Consider the following 21,389-nt stretch of genomic DNA (forward strand, 5'->3'; position numbering starts at 1 on the left):
GTGTATACATGCCGCACATGCACATATATGACCATCTGTATGTATACACGTCCTGAGTGCCCGTTGGCAGGCCGACCTTGAATGCGCAAAAAGCGATCAGCTAGTTAATTATCATAGGCGTGTCTCCACGCGACATTCGTGCAGCAAGTTCGATGGCTTCCAGACAGGACATGGCTTCAAGGTATACATCTAGAAGACTATAGCAAGCCATGCCTGTCAAAGTATGAGTATGCTGCATCAGCCTGTTCGCTACTCTTAAAGATACTTGCGACCTCTACTATAGGACCTCACGTTTCATTGTCTTCGCAAAGAAAGCAAATCGGTTACAGCAAATGTTGCGGAAATTACAGGTGCGTCTTTGTTTTTTTATTATTATTACTTCTTCCCTATGTGTCTAGGCTAGCGGACCACGTGTAGACGAGTAGAGAGAGAGAGAGACAGAGATGTGACATTGAAAGCTAGCGAAGGTTGCGGGAGCAATTTTTTCTTGCGGGCTTCGTTTACGGAGTCATTTCCCGTCTGCTCGGCCGTCTGTCCCATGCAGACGACGAATTAGGAACGCAGAAGGACGACACTTCTTGCTTTCGTGCCTCTTGTCTCTGACTAGTACAGGTGTCTACATTTACCCCATTAAACGTCGCTCAAAAGACAGAAGTCGCCTTCAAATCTCTACAACCCCCCGCAACTCTACGAGTTATGTATACGCAAGAAGTTTGAATTTTTCCCCCTTTTTACATCGTGGTGTTCATTTCCGTTTCCGGTTCTCCCTTCTTTTTTTTCTCTTCTCATTCCTTCTGCTACTTTTGTCTGTCCGTCGCACCACGCGCCGAGAGACAAGCGGAAGTCCGCTCCGTCTTAAAGGTCGCAGGGAAGGACGCGTACTTCCGATGACGTTAGTCAAACAAGTGCTATGCAAATCGCGCGCGTGCCGACGGCTTCGGCGAGGTAAACTGCAATGAAGTCGAACGGGCAGGAAAAGAAGTGAGAGTAAAACTAAGAACGCGCGTGACGTAAACACTGCTTCAGAAAGCCAGGTATAGAAACGATTGAAGCTAACTTTGAATACAGCGCCGATAAGCGTGGCATTCAAGGTAATCCTATTGGTTCTCATTGTGTGTGATTTAGATTTTAGAGAAGAAGGAGGATCAACGGACGTGTTTCTCCTCGTCGAATTGGAGAGAGAACGGTGGCGAGGAGGAAAAGGGAGCCGAGGGGAAAAATGCGCATTAAAAGGCCCACGCCTCGCGCGCCACGGTGAATAAATAGTTGACCGAGCTGTGGGATATACGGAGTGTTCTCTTGAGGCAAGCTAATAGGAAACATGGCCCGATTCGGATTCTGCAGTCTTCTGTTGGCTAGCGCCACCTTGGGTGAGTTTCTATACGACGGCGTTTAGGACTTTTTGGATGTCTGAAGAAAAGAGCGTCAAAACCGTTCATCCATGTTTGTAATTATAGCGTCGAAGTTAGCGTAGTAGATTCACTCTTAAGAGCAGCTTAACGCTGCAATTCCCAGGCAGTGAATATGTAGAAGAAAAGTTCAGAACTTCAACAGTTTCAAGCAACTGGCTCCGAACCCCCCAAAAAATAAATACTAGCAGATTCGTTAAGTAAAATTACGTCACGAATACAGCGTGCATACCCAATAATTTTGGACGAAAGCATTGTTCAAGGGGAAAGAACTTATGAACGAATTTTTTTTATATATTGAAAGATTTCACTATAACAATCAATATAGCAACATATTCTGTTAATAGTCTTGCATTTTTTGCTATTAACGCTTTCCTGTCGACAAAAGCGTTCCCCATTGGTTTTCTATGGCAGTCTTAGGTGCTTGATGCGAGCGATGGAAAAATTTTAAAAGGAAGATTTTGCTACCGCATTGGAACAATGGACCGTTCCCTTCAGTATTTCTATAATAGTACCTTATAATATTCCAATATTTTAAATGTTTGCCCAAGAATGTTGGACATGGACTGCAATTAGCTAATTAATGCTTTTTCCTGAGCACCTAGAAACGATAGCACCTTGCGCAGATACTCGAGCAAACGCAAAAAAAAAATCGATAGTAAAGCTGACACTCAGTCTATCGCTTGCTCATGTAGCGTTACCTACGTTGATTTTTAAACTCATAAATTGTAGCGTTAGCATTCATTGTCATAAGTCTTACAACATGTTTTCTGCAACTCTGGGAGGTGACAAAATGGCTTCACTTTGAAAAATACGCTGAGAAACGTGGTTTGTGCAAATTTATGAGTATATTATATACTCTGTTGAGTAGATACAAAAGGAGCGAATGTTTATAATGTCTATACCGTTCATAAACACTCTGAATTCAGACTGTAGCCCAGGGCGTGCCACCGAGAATTTTCTGCAGCCTCAATTGTTGTCACTGCGACTAAATACCTGTAGGCAAAATCATGCCTCGTTCAAGCCACGACGATCAGATACTACCCAACAAAAGTAACAGCGCAAAATGATCAAAAAGTCTAGATTCAATGATGTGTTCTCTCAAGGTTATGGCAAAAACAGGTTACGATGCGATGTTTCCATTTGGGCTGAGCCTAAAATAGTTCCTTTCAAACCGCCCCAGCTAATCTAACTGCATCGAGGCACTCTTGCCCTAGCACGTTGATTCTAATGCGGTCTAACCAGTTTATGCTTGGCTCTTACCACGTTTCTTCTAAGTTCTTATCTTCCTGAATAATTTGAGCTTCAACAAACTGGCTCATTTCGATTTCGTGCCAATGATATCGCGCCACTCGTTGGTTACATTGTGAAATACGAAAGACGACAGCCCTAATACAATTGAATGGCGAGATAAAAGAGCCCAAGGTGATGGCTTCTCATTGCCTGGTCAGTAAGATGGCCGCCGCGGTGGCCTAGTGGCTTGAGCGTCCGCCTCTGATGCGAAGAAGGTAGCGGGGTTCGATCCCCAGTGCCGCCGGGTACCCACCTGTGATACAACGGGAGCAAGTTTTCCACTGGTCTAGTGCTCGGCATATCTGGGGAGGGCTCGGCATACCTGTGGGCATATGAGCCGAGCATATCTGAGGAGCTTATGCGTTGAGCATGTGTGGGGAGCATATCTGGAGAGCACATCTAGTGGCCGCTAGAGTACTTGTACTTGAGCACAAAAGACCTCTTCCTGCCTCATTATTTTTTGCGTGCCTGCTCTTACCGGAGCTCTTCTGCTCTGCTTTCATCGCTCTTCGAAACGTTTTTTTTTTTGTGCCACCTCTTTTTTTTTAACTTTTATATGGACATTTTCTTCAAGCGTTTCACCCCTGTTCTTTTGTTTTCCATTGGTTTATGCCTGTTAAAACCCTGTGTTTGGCAATGCCTTTCTCCCGCCTTTATTTTTGTCATTACTTTCAACTATGGCAGCTTGACTGAATTGCTGAATTGCTGAGTTGCTTGGTAAATGGGCCTTGAACCCCACCTTGTGTAGACAAAAGCATCTTGTGCCAAGGTTCTCTTAGGCAAAAACTGCCTTTGCGTCATAAAAATGCATCATTATCATCACCGGTAGGAGCGGTTCGTAAGCGGCGCTGTGCCCTGAAAATAGAATGCGTTATGGAGTTAAGCAATTTACAAAGGCTCCTAACGCAAGGATCTTTGTTCGCCAAAGAGTAATACGTTCGCTTCTAATCAATGCAAGCGCTCGCTTCATTCGCGCACAGCTGTATCTTGGATGGCAGTTCGGCTTTTTCTGTTGCCAGAAGGAAAACATGTTTGTAATAATGAGTAATAACTATCTGGCATCCAACAAGGTGCTGCCATATACGGCTGCAAAGGAAATTTCCTTTCCTTTCCTTCCCGCATCTTTCCTTGGTAGCCGTATGGCTGTGCTTTGGTGGAGGCCAATGAGTAATTACTCCCTTATTACAAATCTACTCCAACTTAGGGGATTCCCCTAAACATTTGGCCAAAACATGTTTATCTGTTCAAATTTAATATGCAAGCAGCGTCCCCTTGCAAACTATGTCTTTGCGAGCGCCCAAAGCAAATGCGAAATGAGACGTAATCTGCGCTCGCATCGAAAGCATCAGGAGGAAAAACGTGGAACCTGATTCTCCTGAACGGCACGGATTGGTCGGCATATGTAAGCGTTCTTTTAGCTACCTTCAGTTTGTTTTTACAGCGCGTGACAATTACGTCGCGGCCAAGTAAGCCGACTCCATATTAGAAGCCGCGTTCATTAATTCTGACATATCGGAGTGCGTTCCTCTACACGCAGCGTTATGTTTCACTTCGTTTCCTGCTGCCTGAAGTTCAAATAAGGAAAGAAACGTCTATAGAAGGAAAAACTTCCGAACAGGCTCATGGCCCTAGCATTGCGGCTACACAGGAAAGCTACGCAGCATTTGAAATTATGCTAGTCGATAAAAACGTTATCCTGGTCCGAAGCTCAAACCTGGGACAAACACCAGTTCGGGGCAGGAGGGCTAGCTTGTGTTTTGATGGGCAATGCCGATTGCATCTGTAAGTAAAGCCCTAACGGGGTTAGCTGAAATTGAGTGTTTAGGAAAATTTTTTGACTGGAGTAGGTTTGAAACAAATAATTCGGGCAATTCTCTACAGTCTTCAGTAAAGCTTTCCCCTGGACTGCAAGAAAACAGATTCGAACCGGAGAAGGAATGCTGTAGCAGTTGTTATTCGTCATCTCGGAACAGCAGCTGTAGCAGCGGCCGCCTGGTGACGAAGCATGTGTCAGTTTTAGTATTGCTACACTGGATTGAAGACTCCAGTGGACAAGAATAACGTCAGCTGTTCAAAGCCGTGGAACTGATTGGTTGATTGATTGGTAAATTGTTTGATTGATTAATTGGTGAATTGGTTGGTTGGTTGATTGATTGACCGATTGATTGATCGATTGATTGATTGATTGATTGATTTATTTATTGATTGATTCTAGTGCTTGTTTGACAATCCGTCTCCATCGAAATACATCTGTCGCGGCCCCGTGGCTTAGGCTCAGCAGCCAAGAACCATAACCAATGAGCAACCGCGTCATGCTGAAAATGTTGTTTCGTTACTAATGGCTTTGCGAATTTCTCGGGGAATTTCGCTGAGACAACTAGTTCCAATGCACTGATCTAAGATTATTAGTGCTGATTAACACTCCAATTTTCCCGAGGTGGAGTTGCCTCTCTGACATCAGGTCATCTAATAGGATGGTCAGAGAAAACCGGAGGCAGCATGAGGAAATTACTTTACTTAAAAGCGCAAATTAAGCAATGACAAACCAACCGACCAAGACAAAAAATAAACGTAAGACACTTCACGCTGCACCGAGGATACTGCACGGCACACAACTGGAAGCTCATGCTGCTGTCGCTGATGTTGTTGCTGGATTTGTTACGGTTCTTATTTCTCAATGTATTTTTACTTAAAATCTCACGACGGTATGTCCTTTAACCTCCGGAGTTCATTCAGAAGCCACTTGAGGCACCACCGAAATACAACAACGTACCCAGGATTGACTTTTCTGTTCGTATTTAAGACATGTTCCATTGGCCCAAATGCATCGTCCTCACATGGTCTCGTCTGCGGCTCTCTCCACAGCAGGACTCACCAGAGCCCAGGTCAAGAGCGGCTGCAAAATCGAGACACTCCGAGGCTGTGGCTCGGACTACGTGGTGTACAGCAATACAACGCGGCTCCCAGAAGGTGGAGACGAATTCAACTCCAACTGCAAGTGAGTGAACTGCGCATATTTCCTTTCATGCATGCGGAGGTTTTCGCAAAAAGACTTGGAACCTTGGAACAATTGTGTCCTTGACTTAGAGCTTAGAGCTTTTATTTTCTGTGCAACAAACTTTTCGCAGTATGCGGTAACGTAAATTTGTTTAAAAAGCATTAGTTTTCCTGTATACCATTCGATATAAGAAGGGGGGCAAAACACGACACAAATTTTCAAATAGTCTTCATTATTTTTTTTTCAAAGTTATGAATAAACGAATGCTAACGAATTGTTCTTTACCGTCCTGGCATCATGCTTACCATATATGAAAAGTTCAGGTGAATCTGAACACATTAAAATTTTATGAAATGTAAAACATTAAAATATTGAAGTTTGTCCGCCCCGTGGAGCAGAATGAGACAGTGCATAAGTTGAAATGAGCTGCCCTTCTAAAGTTATCACATTACTAATCCCTGCAATGACTGCGCACGAAGTTGGCTCCATGGGCATCTAGGCAATCTTTGCGAGCCTATTCGAATGATAGACACTGCATTCATACCGAACCTGTTTTGCTCAACGGACCACTACAGTCAATGCACTTCTACGGCTGGCTGCGCGAGATTTTTTATTTCCTGCCATCACCACACCTTTCTGTTGTAGTGCCACATGTGTTGCCCTTTCGCTCAGCCGTGTTGAATGGACAAGCGATTTGGTTCGATTCGTACCACACGTGAATACAAGCTTTTAATTCTGACTGTATAGGTCACACCGAACAGAGCTTGCTCTATTGTTTGAATGCGCACTGCAAATAACTGTTCATGTGCTTAGGAAAGAGAGAGAGTGACAATAAGGCTCGCAAGACGTTTTTAACAGTTACTGCTTTTCATATCCTCTTTTATTCGCTGTTCTGCGGTGGGCGCCTTCGAGATCTCAAAAACGCTTGATGGCGCCGAAGCTGCTTTCGTCTCTCCAGAGCTTTCTTCATGTTTTCTTCGCCCTAGTCGGCATTAGTTGTTTTTATTTAACAGGTTAAGACTATTCTAGTGAGCGGGAAAACGTGATTAGAGTTTTACTACAACCAATATAACCATCACATTTACTTCAGTTCCACCAAAACATAACAATGTCGCATTTTACCCCAGATACAGTCAGTCAGCTGCTAAAATAATTCCATCTTAACTACCCGAGCTGCGAAAGTTGTTCAACTCTGAATGCAGTAAGACCAGTAACAAATTGTAATAAACAAACCTTTGCGTTAATCTAGCTAATCTAGGACGCCAGGTTTGACTGAGCAGCACAGTTTTTAAAAATGGGGCGTGCAGGATTTCATGCATCTTTAAGATCTTTTTTGTTCACCAAGGCTCACTTCGCAATTGTTTTTTTTCTCCTCTGCTTAAAAAAGAAAGGACACTCTGGTCAACCTCAAGGAGGAGGAGAAGAAAAAATCTTTACTGATACACTGTTATACCTGGAATAAAGTTATAGTCGACATCTGGAAGGCAATAACACATAATAACAAGTTAGTACAATATCTAGTTTAAAAGTTGGGGGCGAAAAGTAACAAGATGTAACATTTTGTCCCACTCTGCCCTACCTCACACCTAGACAACAGTTCTACATCAGGGCCCCCGAGTATTAATTCAAACGTGTGTTGGTTAACCACTGATTATCTTGCAGCCCAAACCAAATGTGAGTTATTATTACAAGATCGCTTGATAAAGAATGCCGGATAGACATTTGTCCAGTCCTCAAGCACTTCTGCTTAACTTATAAGCCTTCATACATTGTTGTAGCGAAGAATCTCACGGGAGGCATGTGCAGAAAAGATCCACGATGCAGAAATAGCTCCTTGGTTGGCAGACTTTTACTCTCATCGCTTGGTCAGATGTTGGATACTGGGGTTTTTTTCTCTAGTACTAGAGTTTTTTTGTTTGGCATTTTATTGCGGCAATTTTCCGCATTCTTGCGCATTCACTGTTTTTTCTTAGTGTTGTTTCTGGTTGGTATTAACAGGAACATTTATGTAATACGACCTTTGAAGACTTTCTCCGCCTCTGTCCCTTCTTTGATGCTTTCCAAATGTCAATTAGCTAGGGCCCCAGCGTCGACTGTGCCAAAATTGACCAGAACAGCATTAATGTCTAGATTTCAGTATAAGCGACGCTTCAAATTGAGGCTAATATCCTATTAATGTCGAAGAAACGTCCGCTCACACACAGCGCCCATCTCTTCCATCTACGAGGTAGCTGCCCGGAGGCAATGATGTAACAAGGCACCGGTACTGTCTCCGAATATTGCAGGCTGTACCTGAAGCAGATCGGCTGCTCGCTGAAGTTCGTCGATGAATGCCTGGAGAACCTGCCCAAGGTGGTCACCACGCTGGCGCTGAAGGCAGCTGAGGAAGACTACGAGGCGGCTTGCACCGCGGGCACTGAAAGGAATGACCGTGAGTTCAAGAGAACCAATAGAACTGCGCCTTTTAAGCAGCAATACTTTTTTGAAAATTGAAAAATGACAATTGGGTCTGAGGAAAAGAAATGCCGCAGTAACTGTCTTACATATCTCGGTGGACACCCGAACCGCGCCGTTAGGGAAAGGATAAAGTAAGGAGTGAAAGAAGAAAGGAAGAAAAAGGTGCCGTAGTGGAGGGCTCCGGAATAATTTCGACCACCTGGGGATCTTTAACGCGCACTGACATCGCAAGCACACGGGCGCCTTTTGCGTTTCACCTCCACCGAAACGCGGCCGCCGCAGTCGGGTTCGAACCCGCGTACACCGGCTCAGAAGACGAGAGCCTTAACCACTGAGCCACCATGGCGGGTCAATACTTTTTACCTATTTCAGTTTTTGGAGTAAAGTCTCACAGTGAAAGTGCTGAGTCATGAAATTTCATTGTCTAACCAACGGCATGATTTGTTTCACAAGGATGTAGAAATGTCATCCAGATACTTTCGGGCGCGGGTATTAAGAAGAAAGTAATTTAACACGGCTTTCAGTACTGATCCACGAAGTGCTTGTACATTTCTGCACACGCGACAATCGACGTCAAGTGGGTTGCAATCGGAGACCAAATATCGTGACGCACCTGTATACGTCACCCCAGAATCGTTGACGTCAAACCTCACAAGCTGCTCGCCAGCGCGGGGTGAAGGCGCAAGTAGGAGGCTTGAACTTCTTAGCCGTGACGTCACGCACGTGGTTTACATCACTTTGAAAGCTATCAACTTCTGCTTAATGTTTATCTTTATCTCCCTTCTTGATTGGATCATGTGGATTGGCTCATCCAAACTGAGAGGCTTTCCCTTACAAAAATTTCTTTAGACAATCTACAGACTGTCCATACACTTCTGCCTATAATGTCTATATACTCTCTATAGACAGACCCTAGAGAACAGTCTATAGACAACACAGATCGTGTAAACAGTCTATAGACAATCTATAGATTTAAGGCCATACACGTTTAGTATACTTCAGTGTATAAACAGTCTATACACTATTAATAGGCAAAAAATATCTTTAGGAAGGCAGTAGAGTCTATAGACTGTCTATAGACTATTTTGTAAGGGTAGTGGCTGCGAATGTGTGTGTGCGTGCCTGCAGTGCGACTTTTTTGTTTGTTTTTCCTTTTGAGTTTTGTGGGAGGGGGGGGGGGGTCACAACAACGTGACCACCCGTTCCGAAGGGTTTCCAACATGGACATCATCACCATCGCGCGCGCGCCTGTCGCATTAGGACCAATCGGCGCATGCAGACTACTGGTAGCCGGTCTCCCGGTACTCCGGCACCGGTAACGGTAACACTGTACACAGTATGCTAAAAGTGTCAATTTTCTTTCTTCTCCATGCAGAGTACAAGGCCAGCATCAAATGCATGAACCACGGCGGCGCAAAGCTCCACGAGTGCATCGGAGGCCTGTACAATGGTCTCCAAACGGCCGTGGTCAGCGCCCCTCGCGAAGACATCATCCACTACTCCTGCTGGTAAGTCAGCAAAACTTGCACTCGTCACAATGACGACTTCGCACCACCTTTTCGGCGCAGACCGGCTTCAAACGCGTGTTTAAAACGCGTGTGTGGTAGTGCGCGTTTTTAGCGCTTCCGCTACTTTTCACTTTGTGGAAGCCTTAGAATCTTATTTCGAAGACGTTACGATATTTTTCGTGCTTTTAGAATACTTTTCATTTTAAGGAATTATGCAGCTCGCCCAAACGTTTCCTAGCACTCGCAGAACGCGTGTGTTAGTATATTATGTTAGGTCGTTCTAAATATGCTGAAATTATTAAAATGGTGCCTCGGTATGTGAGAAGAGACTCGAACGTAACTACGTGGCACCTATACATTTTTGGCTGTTCGAATTGTTATTTATTTATTTATTTATTTATTTATTTATTTATTTATTTATTTATTTATTTCACTCCTTTAGCAAGGGTGCAAAAATCACAAAGCGCTTGCAACCGGCATGCTGCTTTCCTGTGCCATGGCATCACTTGCATGACTTGTCCGTCCGTCCGTCCGTCTGTCTATCTGTTGGTCTGCCTGCCTGCCTGCCTGCCTGCCTGCCTGCCTGCCTGCCTGCCTTCCTGCCTGCCTGCCTGCCTGCCTGCCTGCCTGCCTGCCTGCCTGCCTGCCTGTCTGTCTGCCTGCCTGCCTGCCTGCCTGCCTGCCTGCCTGCCTGCCTGCCTGCCTGCCTGCCTGCCTGCCTGCCTGCCTGCCTGTCTGTCTGTCTGTCTGTCTGTCTGTCTGTCTGTCTGTCTGTCTGTCGGTCGGTCGGTCGGTCGGTCGGTCGGTCGGTCGGTCGGTCGGTCGGTCGGTCGGTCGGTCGGTCGGTCGGTCGGTCGGTCGGTCGGTCGGTCGGTCGGTCGGTCGGTCGGTCGGTCGGTCGGTCGGTCGGTCGGTCGGTCGGTCGGTCGGTCTGTCTGTCTGTCTGTCTGTCTGTCTGTCTGTCTGTCCGTCCGTCCGTCCGTCCGTCCGCCCGCCCGCCCGCCCGCCCGCCCGCCCGTCAATCTATATACTTGTATTTGCGCCTATTTATCTCTCTACCTGTTTACCTGTTATTTGTATCAACATTCACACCTGTCATACATCTAGTTAGGTAACCACCTATCTATCAATCTACCCTCTATCTATCCAGCGAGCTAGCTATTCATCAACTCTATCTGCCAGGCCAGGGTCTAACCTTAACCTTTCCGCGCAGTTCGTACCACCGCATGGTGGAGTGCGCCGAGGCGGCTCTCTCCGGCTGCCCGGAGCCCGACTCTCCGGCCGTCGAGTACATCACCAGCGTCATGGAGCGAGTCTTCGGCCAGGTGCTGGGACTCGTGTGCGGACCCTACTCGCGGGGTTCCACCAGCTGCCTGGAGCTGCCGCAGTTGCCTCCGCTCCCGGCCGACGCGCGCAGGACGTCCAGCCTCGTCGAGCTTGCCGTCGAGATCGCCGCCTCCTTGCGCAAGAAGCCATAGTCGAGTCTCTGATAATCGTGAGGGGCAAGCACATCCCGTGACACTAGATTCAGTGTCAGCTGTTAAAGGGATCATGTCGTGCACTGGGCCATAGGGGTAGCGTATGCCTAAGGGGGTGATGGTCATGTGTAAGTTGGTCCTGGTGGATCATGTTACTCACGGACTTACGAATGGCTCACATGACCTACTGGTCATACCGCCCATACTAGTAAGTCATGTTAGGTCCCCAATGAGTGTCCAGTAGGTGTAACCAATAGGTCATTACGCATAGGTCACGTGACACGACCAATAGGTCATTACTCTTAGGTCAAGTGACGCGACCAATAGGTGATGTCAAGCGTCGTTGATCAGTGGGTCACGTGTTCCACCATGACCCCTTTACACATACATGACAGGGGTCAGGTGACCAAGTGATGCGGGAATCATTTAAATCAGTCATGAGACGATTTCATCACATAGCGTGGCCACGTGTTTAATCACGTGACCAGTTTCTATAACCAGGTCACGTGATGCAGACGTCATTTCGTGCGAACGCCCCAAGCAGCACAGGTAATTGGCCCGATATTGGAAAGAGATGGTTTCACGCTGGTCCTTTGTAGGACCAGCATTTACCAACACATTTCCAATATTGGACCGATTACCTGTGCTGCTTGGGGAAGCACAACAAGCCCTTTAACAGCTGGCGCTCACACAGCTTTCTCCTCGTCTTAGCATTAAGCAGGCAGTCATAGCAGCACGGCACACCATGGTCCATCTAGACCAGGTGACCAAAGTTGGCAGTTCCTCTACAACACTGGCTGCGCGTTCCACGTGGCCTGTATGGCCAACACCCATCTGAGTCATAGTCCGCTTGTCCAGCAGGCCGACGCGAGAGTTTTTCCTTTCTTGTTGCTACTCCACCGACTACTACTGGGAAGTACACTGTGAAGATATCGCTCGGAAAAAAAATTCTTGAAGCTCTAGCCAATAACGCGAGAATTCCGGCTGGCAGAAAAGTGAAAGCTACAGAGAGCGCAAGAAAATCGCAGGCCGGATGCTCAAATCTCGTATACGATAACTGCACATGACACTCGCACTCCGAAACTTCAGCCACTATGACGTCCTGGCCAAGATGCCGACAATTCACCGACCATTTCAATGTACGACGAGTTTGGAGTATGTGGCTCCTGCTTTCAGGGAACAAGTGGTGGCTTACACTTAAGTTAGACAGTGTATTCGGTCGTTCCAGCGACGGTGGCGGCGCCACGCGGCCTCTTCCTGAAGTGGCGAGCCGGTGATCGCTCTGCGCGGCGCGTGCAATCGCAGTGGTTAGGAGCGTAAGATACGTGTCAGAAATGAGCATATTCTGCTTTTCTACGATGCGCGAACATTCCAAACAGCAAACACGTTGTTTCTGCAAATACGTAAAGAGTTTAAAAAGCAGGGGTTAAGTGCAATCTGCAGTTTGATAACGTGTTTGATCCCAGTGACCCGTCTGTTACACAGCGACGTACTCTGTTGACGCCACGACACCGTGTCGTCTAATGCATTCCTGTTCGGAGTTTTGTTCATTCGACCAGCGTAGCGTGTTACAGCTGCATGAAAGCAGTGCAGTGCTTAAACACTGAGCTGATGTGAAGTTTATTGGTTATATTTCAAGGCGGACGTTTGCAGAAAACAAAGGCGCTTCAGTCCATTCTAGTCTGGATTAAACACGGCTTTCTGGCCACAACGTAACTGCTAAATGGCGATATGAATGGCAAGAACTCCACAATATTGTACCTTCAGTTCTCGGACATAATGCGCAAAGTGGATGAAAAACCGCAAACGTTTCTTGGAAACTGTCGTCTGCTCACTCGATCAAAGCGTTTTCCCCCGCTTGTCAAAAACACATTTTGAGCGCTAATTTGGACTTTATTATAAAGCTCGAACAACCCCCTGGCTGCCGCTTCAAACAACAGCTACACTTCCTCTTTTTTTACGACATATGTGAACAACGTACGCGGCAGGTGGGCTATAGTCGGATAGAATTAAATCTGCAGTAAAGCTCCAACCACATTCAGCCCCACCGAACATAATTCCTCTGTGAGAAAATGAAGACCACTGGTAGAGCTTTTCTGTTTACCTAAACAAGCAGCCAATCACGAATCAAAATTTTAGGCTCAAGGATTTTTATCTTTCTGGCTTCATTGATACAGCCACATTAAAAAGTTTATTTCGATCACTGTTGTAATTGGTAAGTGCAGTTATATTACGCCATGGACCGTGGCCAGCGTTACCAAATGCTGATTTTTTTGTTTTCAGTTGTGTCCTTATAAGATCAGCGCGCAATAAATGCACATACCTTATTTATGCGGGTAAGGGCCGCGCTCGTGTAGGCACGAAATATAGCGTCAGACTGTTTGGTTCGTTAAAGTAGTTTCTTTCCGCTTTCGGGTGAGTGCCGAAAGAACAAGAATCCGAACGCGCGAAAAATTACAGATCAAAGTGTTTGTCGCACTTTACTATGCTGAGTTCGCAAGTTTCGGAGTTCTTGCGGCACTTGTGAACTAGCGATTCCATGCTCATACGGACAAAAAATTTAATTCTAATGAACCCAAACTTAAGCGCAGGATCTTATCAATAACCGACAATCATGTACTGCTGCTTATATAGACTCTAAAAACGCACAAAAAGTGCCACAACTTCAAGAAGCCGCTTTGCTTCAACAGAGACGCATGCCATGGCATCGGCGCCATCACCGCCTTGTCCGCCATGTCGTGCTGCCGCCGCGCCACCTATAGGAGCTGGAATGACCGAATAGCTTTTGTTTCCCGCACAGCTTGAAGTATTGCAGAAAGCTTGCAGCATTTCAGCATTGCAGAAGCACCTGGAAGCCCTAAGCTTCGAAGGTACGATGACTAGAGTTCCTGCCACCTTTGAGAGATTGATAACGGTGACGATGCAAAATGAACTACGCTCCTTCACCTTGAAGTAACCCTGATGGGTTGTATGTTTTCACAACAGGCTATGCATTCGGGTTTGAAAGTCTATGCACTGTGAAATCGTTGTCATAACGATGCTATTTGAATGGTGCGCTAGCTAGGCCATCACAATGACCAACAGCGGTGCCGGGGCATCAGCGCTTCCCACCCCATTATTTGCGGCAGACCCGGATTAACGTTCTCTTGGCCCTATTTCCCAACGTACGTGTTTGCAAACAGATAGGCGTTGAACTCTTCATCTGGTAGGCAAAACAGACGCATTGTTCTTTAAGATGAAGACATTATTCGTGAACTGAAAAACTTTGCGCAGAGAAACGAGGACTAAGCAGAGAAAAACAAGGGCAACATTAATCGTACTTGAGCAGGAACATGCGGAAAAAGAAGCCGACAGCTTCACGCACACTGGCGGCTCAAGAGTTACTGCTTGCACATAGCCCCTTCATTTATTTTACATGAAATCAAAACGCCTGCTCGCTGTACAACGTCGTTACATGTATAAATGTTGCGCTGCTACATGTTACATGCTGGCGACCTTGAGTTTGAAACTATCACTCTCATTACAGTAATGCGGAAAAAATCTACATATTAGTCTCGCAACAAGATGGTGTTGCTCTAGTAAAGCAGGTGAGGACTACAGCTCTAATCGGCGTAGCGATTCAGCTTCGTGCTGCATCAGGTAAAGAGAACAGCTAAAGGACTGGTTTCTGTCTCCTCTAAGTGTTTTCGAACAGAAATAAACTAGTAGGGCTAAAAAAAGAAGGCTGTGACGAAGGGAAGCGTTGCAATACACTACGCATAAATTGTATTTTTTTTCGTTTTCCTGCAAGTATCATGCTTTAGACACTCATTTCTCCGATGTGTTATCATCGTCCATAATCATGTCAGTCACTTTGTTCCTACATTTTTGTAAGGCATTATTTCATGAATAAAATACACTTCTGCAGAAACATGTATTCCTGCGGCTTCATTTCTTCGCTTTCAGAACAGCACATGAAAGGTAGGCTGTGCGAATGCAGACTCCTTCAAGCCTTCGCCGCCGCGGTGGCTCATTAGTTATGGCACTCGGCTGCTGACCCGGAAGACGCGGGTTCGATTTCGGCCGTGGCGGTCGAATTTCGATGGTGGTGAAATTCTAGAGGCCCGTGTACTATACGATGTCAGTGCATGTTAAAGAACCCCAGCCAGTCGAAATTTCCGGAGCCCTTAACTACGGCGTCCCTCATAGACTGATTCGCTAGGGGACGCTAAACCCCCATAAACCACAAACCAAACCTTCAATCCTTCGTGAAAAAAAAAACAGCGAAAACAGACGAAACATGAAGTATTTTCTTTGCAGCGCTCCATCAAGATTTTGTAGCGCTCCTTCAAGTCGGCAGACGAAAAAAATAAGCAAATAATAACGGACACCACAAGCGCTGCAAAGAACTTTGCTTCATCTTTCGTATGTTTCCGCTGTTTTTAACCACGATGTATCACTAACTATCTCAATTCCTGGTATTCCTTCAAGCCTCCTTCAGGCAAGCAACCGGTTCAAAAGATTGGTCAAAACAAGATAAGCGTTTTAAAATAGCCATTGAAGTCAATACTTACAGGTGCCCGTATGAAAGGGGTAGGCGGAAATCAATGGGAGAGGCGTTTCTTCTGCAAACGTAGTCAGGCTGATAAAGCGGAATATGTAAAAGCATAAGATAAGCAAAAGCGGCGGAATAAATTGAAAACAGCGTACGCCTTCGTATTTAAAGCAAATCGATGGCCCCTAGACTGGACTTGTTCCAACCTGTTGCAGCTAACGTTAGACCAAGGAGTGATGTTATAGGAGTGCTTTCACGTAATGTCTTGAAAAGAAATTTTATGTAACTTTTACAGGTGGCGGTTTAACATAAAGGACAGACTGTTCTACGAGTAGTTTCAATACCTAGATTGCCACAGATGTCTGCAGTAGGTCTGCTACAAGTTGTCTCCAAGACATGTATGCAAAGATAGTCTGAAGTCAATTTTTTTTTCAGAAGTGACCCTTTCGCAGCGATGCGTAATAACTGACAGGTAAATAACAGTAAAGAGATTTACTGAACAACATGCGTAAACCTCAAATCGAATCTGAAAAAAAAATGTCCGCCTAGCCTTTGCTATAAAGTTGTAGTCCTCGCATGCTTCGATTGTATGAAAAGGTATACCTAGTGGAGGGTGTTTTTGTGCATTATTCAGGACAACAAGGAGTTACACCTAACTTTGAGGTAGGCCGTAAAGCCGTCTGTCATAAGGCCGGCACAGCATGTTTTGATAATGTGAAAACTTGCACACAACCAATCTTCTCATGGGTGCCGCCATATTGGAGAAGAAGCGCCATCTAGTTACTGGCCCGGACGTGACATCTCTGCTGGCATTTGCGGCCGGCCGCTGCAGAGTTTGGCTGAGCAGGAGGTGTCGCTAGCTTCGTTGTGTCGTTGCGTTCATTACTGCGTTTCCTTCCTGAGCAGTGGCTTTAAGAACATTCGTCTGGTATGGCTCATGCAGTTTCCTCAATCCTAATCTAGCACTGATGTCGCTGGTACGACGTGCCAGTGCACATGCCAAGTGTGCGTCGGACAAGCCATGTGTGCTCAGTGTAAATAAAAGACATGGCTGGAAAGCAATATGTCTCTAGTGCTTAGAGAGCATAAATTTTCATGCCCTGTCTACGTGGTCGTACTTTGAGACCTCTGAATCTGGCGCACCGGATATACAATCAACAGCACGGAGTGTATATACAAACGGTTTCCGAAAGGATGAAAATACTCGTATGCAAATTTTCACTGCAATGCTGAATCTGTTCGAAGCTGGTTCTTAACACAACTTTCATTGGAACGATCTCATACTTCTTTTTCTGACACATATCTGGAGGGCAACGAACAAATCAGCTGCTGGCGAATACTGCTCATCTGCAAGATTCAAGTCTGTACATCATTTTCTTGCACTCCCGTGTTGAAGACGTGTACGGGTTTGATCAAAAATTTACGCTGCCATTTAATTGTCATCATGCGATGACAACACGTCAGCATTAGGACGTTTCCTTAGTTTTCATGGCTTCTCTTGTTGTATACTTCTTATTCTCTTCTAATAATTTACTCTGTATTTTGGCATGTATTTCTGCGCTCATTACAGGTTCTTTGCTCAACTTGGCTGAGCAACTGTTCTGTGTTCTTTGCTGAGTCATTCGCAGTCATTTAAATGTTTATGGGTAATTCTGACTCAATATTAGTCATCAATTTTATAATGGTATTCCCTACTCGCTTTTATATTTTTTTTTTCTGGAGAGGGGCCCTTCCCATGGTAGCCATGTACTGGTCCCTGGGGCGAAGCCCAAAGTTTTTTCAAAGTTTGTTCGACAAACCTCTCATGGAGGATCCAACGCTGCGAACGGATCCCCTCCCGTTGTACGAACCATTGTTTGTAGGGTGTGGCAACCATCTATCGTGCATGTAAAGCGGAACGTCAGAATGACAACAGAATGCATACACACAATTCACCTTCACCACAAAATGCTTGTACTGGCCTCGGAGTTCTATCAAAAGCGCCGCCATCTTAAGATGGTGGCGCCACCTAGTGCTTAGGCCGATAAGACAGCCACGCTGGTGATTCAAGGTCGCAATCGTGGTGTAATTACTATACAAAAAGCAGGTAGCCCAAATCGGCAGTTCGGAGCTCCCGCATTAACTTTCTTGCGTTTTGAAAGTTTCTGACTTACAGAGCTTTTCAACCAGCAGCGAAGCATTTCGGTGAGAAAACAGCCGGAAGTTCCGTGGATGTTGGGGTCACAGGGGCTTCTAGTGTCGTGCCGACCATTGTTATACTAAGTAAAAATCTCACTACGAGTTGGGTGTAATCGAGCGGTGCAAAGTGGTGGTGGCAGTCGTGCACAGCTGGCTGAGGCGGCAGCTACAAGTCTACTTTTCGTGACAGTAGAGAAAAAGAAGATGGTAACCATTCGGTCTTTCAGAATCTATAACCAAGACCGTCATTTCTCGAAGGAAAACAATGTTCTTTGCGCTTCAGTTGTCGAGTAGGGCCAGCGTGCATACAGTCATATTGCAGTTCAAATAGCTAAGGCGTGGAGTTCTTGCAGTTAGTCGCCTGCCACTTTTTATCTGATGTAACGTTGCATTTATGCACGACTTTTTAAGCGCATTTGGTGTTGATAAATTCGATTGTTCCAAAGAATGGTTCTTTGAACCAAATGTTCACGGGATGCGTGGCCTCGAAACACAACAGAAAACATTTTGTTGTCACAACAAATATTGCTGCAGTATTTAGGGTCCTGACAACAGAAATCTTTGTAGTAACCACAGGCTTTTCTTCAACATTGAGCAGTCTCCTGTCGTAACGGCAGAGCCAGTTCTCAAGAACAGACAACTTCACAATACTACAGAAAAATCTGTCGTAACGACAAAGCAACGACAAAAATTCCTGTTGTATCCTGGGACCGGCTCTGTCATGTTTTTCGACTGGGGCTGCCTCGCGACCAAGTGCCGTTGTATTGTTTCCAGCGGGTGAAAGATGCATGCTCTCTAAGACAGCCAAAAATTACAGCTGACTGACTTTCGCGACTGCGCCAAAATAAACGTTTGTTTTCGCCACCGGCAACCCACAAACTTTTATCGCCGATGGTACCTTCCGCTCAGTGGCAATCTTAAGCAAAATTATGAAGCTTTTGACCATCCGTTGTTCAGCAACAACATGCTCAGAGTATACACACGAGACGCGGCCGATAGGACAGATCCTTTTCGTTCTATGTTTGCAGTCGAAGAGCACCACTCGTGTTCCTCCGACGGACAGCAGCGCAACTGAAATAGCTTGCACCCACGCATATGCCGCGGTTGTTGGTGCAGTCCGCATGGCTCCGCAGCTACTATTTTGCGCTTCTGATAGTTCCTAGGCGAGTCCGCAACAATACAGTGGCAGTCAGACAACATTAAGCCTCGATTCAGGTGATGTTTAGAACATAAATGCTTTGCAACTACTTCGTCGTGCAAGCAGCGCATACGTATTCTTTGTGCCATGCCTTGGTGCCCCCGACCAACGCCCCCTACCGACTCCACTTGTAGGAGAGGCAGAGGGTGTCCTCAACTCGATTGCAATTTGCAGCAGTGGAGGTTTCCCGGGACTCACTCGTAAAGGCTCGTAGAAGTAGTAGAAGAGGGGAATACTAATGGATGTAGTAGTGGCGGTGTAGTGCTGGTGGTTGTGACAATGGTAGTAGTGGACTATAGGGGTTTAACGTCCCAAAGCGACTCAGGCTATGAGGGACGCCCACTGGTAGTAGTAGTAGTCATAATAACAACAGTACTAACAATGATAACAACATCAATAAAGTAGTAACAGTACTTGCTTTGGTGTTTGCAATGAGCTCGCTTTTCTGCAATTCGGTGAACTATAGCTATAGTTCATGGTGAAATGTGGCGTGAAAAGATCGAGCACCAAAGGCAGAAGCCTAGTTGGTCCTTGTTCATTTCGCGCTAACTTTCAACATGAATCAAATTCAACTCGCCCAACTTTCCTTTCCTCCTAGTTATCCCAAAGCACAAGAACTAACCAGGAAGAGAGCGCCATCTCCTGATGACAAAATCCGGTAATGAGGATATTTACAGGAAAGAGATGATGAATGGCGATGAAAGCGGCGCCGAACAATCGTCAATGTGCATAAATTTCTGCTGGGAAATTCGTGTTCGCTAGTTTCGATCTATTTATGTCACATCACAAAGGAACATTTGTTTCGGCGCGGAAGCTTTAGACAATGGCTTCAGTTTTCGGCGTATACGTAGAAGTCTAATGTTAAACTGATTGCAGTAGTTACCCGACGAATGTCCTGACGCGATCGAGCAGCTCTTGTAGTTTCTTTGAAGACTACGCGGATAGGCAGGCTCTGACTAGGCGCACGCAACCTTAACCTTGGTCCTGGGACAGTGATGGCTCGACCCCTGTTTATATAGCGGCGCTAGATTTTGGCGCCGTGGAGCCCGATTGCGCGCAAGGTAGCGTAAGGCACCTTTCAACGGGTAGGTGAAGAAAAACAGATGTAAATGATAGTGTTAATATATGAAGCTGAAAATCAGTTATCTACGGATAACTTGGGAATTACCTTCGAAAAATAGGCAACCGCCAAAAATCAAACCATAGATACTAAAAGAACTCAGAAAAAGATCGGGCAATATAGATCTGGCCGATTTGTGAGCAGTCTAGCTTTGTAAAGTGCTATGTGAGTGCTCTACTCGAAACCAAGCCCTGTTAAGTAATAAGTAAAAATAAGACCTAGAGAGATCTTGGGCGAAGAAAAGTGTCATTAGTACCGTGCAGCAAAGCAAAAGTGGAGCCATGAAAAGGCTTCCATGCTCCGATATACGCGGTGAAGCAGCCCCATCCTAAGACAGGCAAGCATTGGAAGCTCATTAAATGCGGTTCAAGTTTGGAATGCCACCTTTTCCTTTTTGTTTTGCTATAATGCAAGCTATTTATGGCCCGCTTCTCCAAGCACTCGGAAAAAAGCAGCGCCGATGACAATGATAAGAGCGCCAGGAGACTCGGCAACGTGACATACTGGTTGAGCGACTTCTGTTTTAAAATGATCGCCGCCTTCCAAAACACTGCACCGAACTCGTGCACGATAAAGCACACGGCGGCAGTACATCTTCCTCTGCGCCCGTCTCCGCGTCGACATCTCTGTCCTCGTCGAAAGAGTCACTGTCCACAAAGGAACAATGTTTCGGTTCGTAAGGCCACTGTCCTTCCCGTGGCCCTGCCATTAATCGTCTACTGTGACGTCATTAGTCTTATCCCGTCATCGCAGACAGCCCATTCGCTCCGCCCATCGTTGCCCCGCCACTGCCTGTGAGTGATGAGCGCTCGTGCGTAGATAAATACCGATTGCATGCGTCACGTAATTCCGGCGGTCATTGCGGTTCGCCGATGCCGCTTTCCCCAGCAAGGCCTGTGCAGCATCTCCCTCGCTTTCTTTCTTTCTATTCGTTCGATCCCTTCCCTCGTTGTTATTGTTGTTCCACTCCTATAGCGCCGGCCGAAAATAAGTATCTTTATTAGGACAGGCAGACTTGCAGCGCACAGAGTGCGCAGTTACCCACTCTGAAGGCACAGAAGTCCTCCCAAAGAACGAAGCCTGCAAAGCACCTCCCGCGCGCGAAGTTGATTCTCCTGGCGACCACGGGTTACAATAGATATCGGCCTGAGTTGGGAAGCATTGCCCGTAAACGGTACGTGATTGGGTTTTATCTTTTTGGATGGTTCAAAAAGGG

General features: G+C 46.0%; 1 protein-coding gene across 2 annotated transcripts; it reads left to right on the top strand.

The window, feature by feature from the left end:
- The first annotated feature begins 1,220 nt into the window (after nt 1-1,220).
- On the top strand, nt 1,221-14,787 carry LOC144133135 (uncharacterized). Of its 2 annotated transcripts, none has more exons than XM_077665995.1 (5): nt 1,221-1,370; nt 5,568-5,700; nt 7,986-8,131; nt 9,533-9,665; nt 10,879-14,787. In XM_077665995.1, exons 1-5 carry the CDS (start codon nt 1,322-1,324, stop codon nt 11,141-11,143), a joined length of 726 nt encoding a protein of 241 aa, XP_077522121.1. In that variant the 5' UTR covers nt 1,221-1,321; the 3' UTR covers nt 11,144-14,787. The 2 variants fall into 2 exon arrangements, with proteins under 2 accessions (XP_077522121.1, XP_077522122.1); XM_077665996.1 differs by having other exon boundaries at nt 1,225-1,370; nt 5,571-5,700; nt 10,879-11,577.
- The last annotated feature ends 6,602 nt before the right edge of the window (nt 14,788-21,389 follow it).

The sequence above is a fragment of the Amblyomma americanum genome, chromosome 5 (genome assembly GCF_052857255.1).
Source record: "Amblyomma americanum isolate KBUSLIRL-KWMA chromosome 5, ASM5285725v1, whole genome shotgun sequence".
NCBI classification, from domain to species: Eukaryota; Metazoa; Arthropoda; class Arachnida; order Ixodida; family Ixodidae; genus Amblyomma; species Amblyomma americanum.

Bases quoted from the DNA above. Each gene is read 5' to 3' on its own strand.
- LOC144133135 (XM_077665995.1), top strand. From the start codon at position 1,322: ATGGCCCGATTCGGATTCTGCAGTCTTCTGTTGGCTAGCGCCACCTTG. The intron at 8,132-9,532 runs GTGAGTTCAAGA...TTCTCCATGCAG, and splicing joins GGGCACTGAAAGGAATGACC to AGTACAAGGCCAGCATCAAA. The intron at 9,666-10,878 runs GTAAGTCAGCAA...CTTTCCGCGCAG, and splicing joins ATCATCCACTACTCCTGCTG to TTCGTACCACCGCATGGTGG.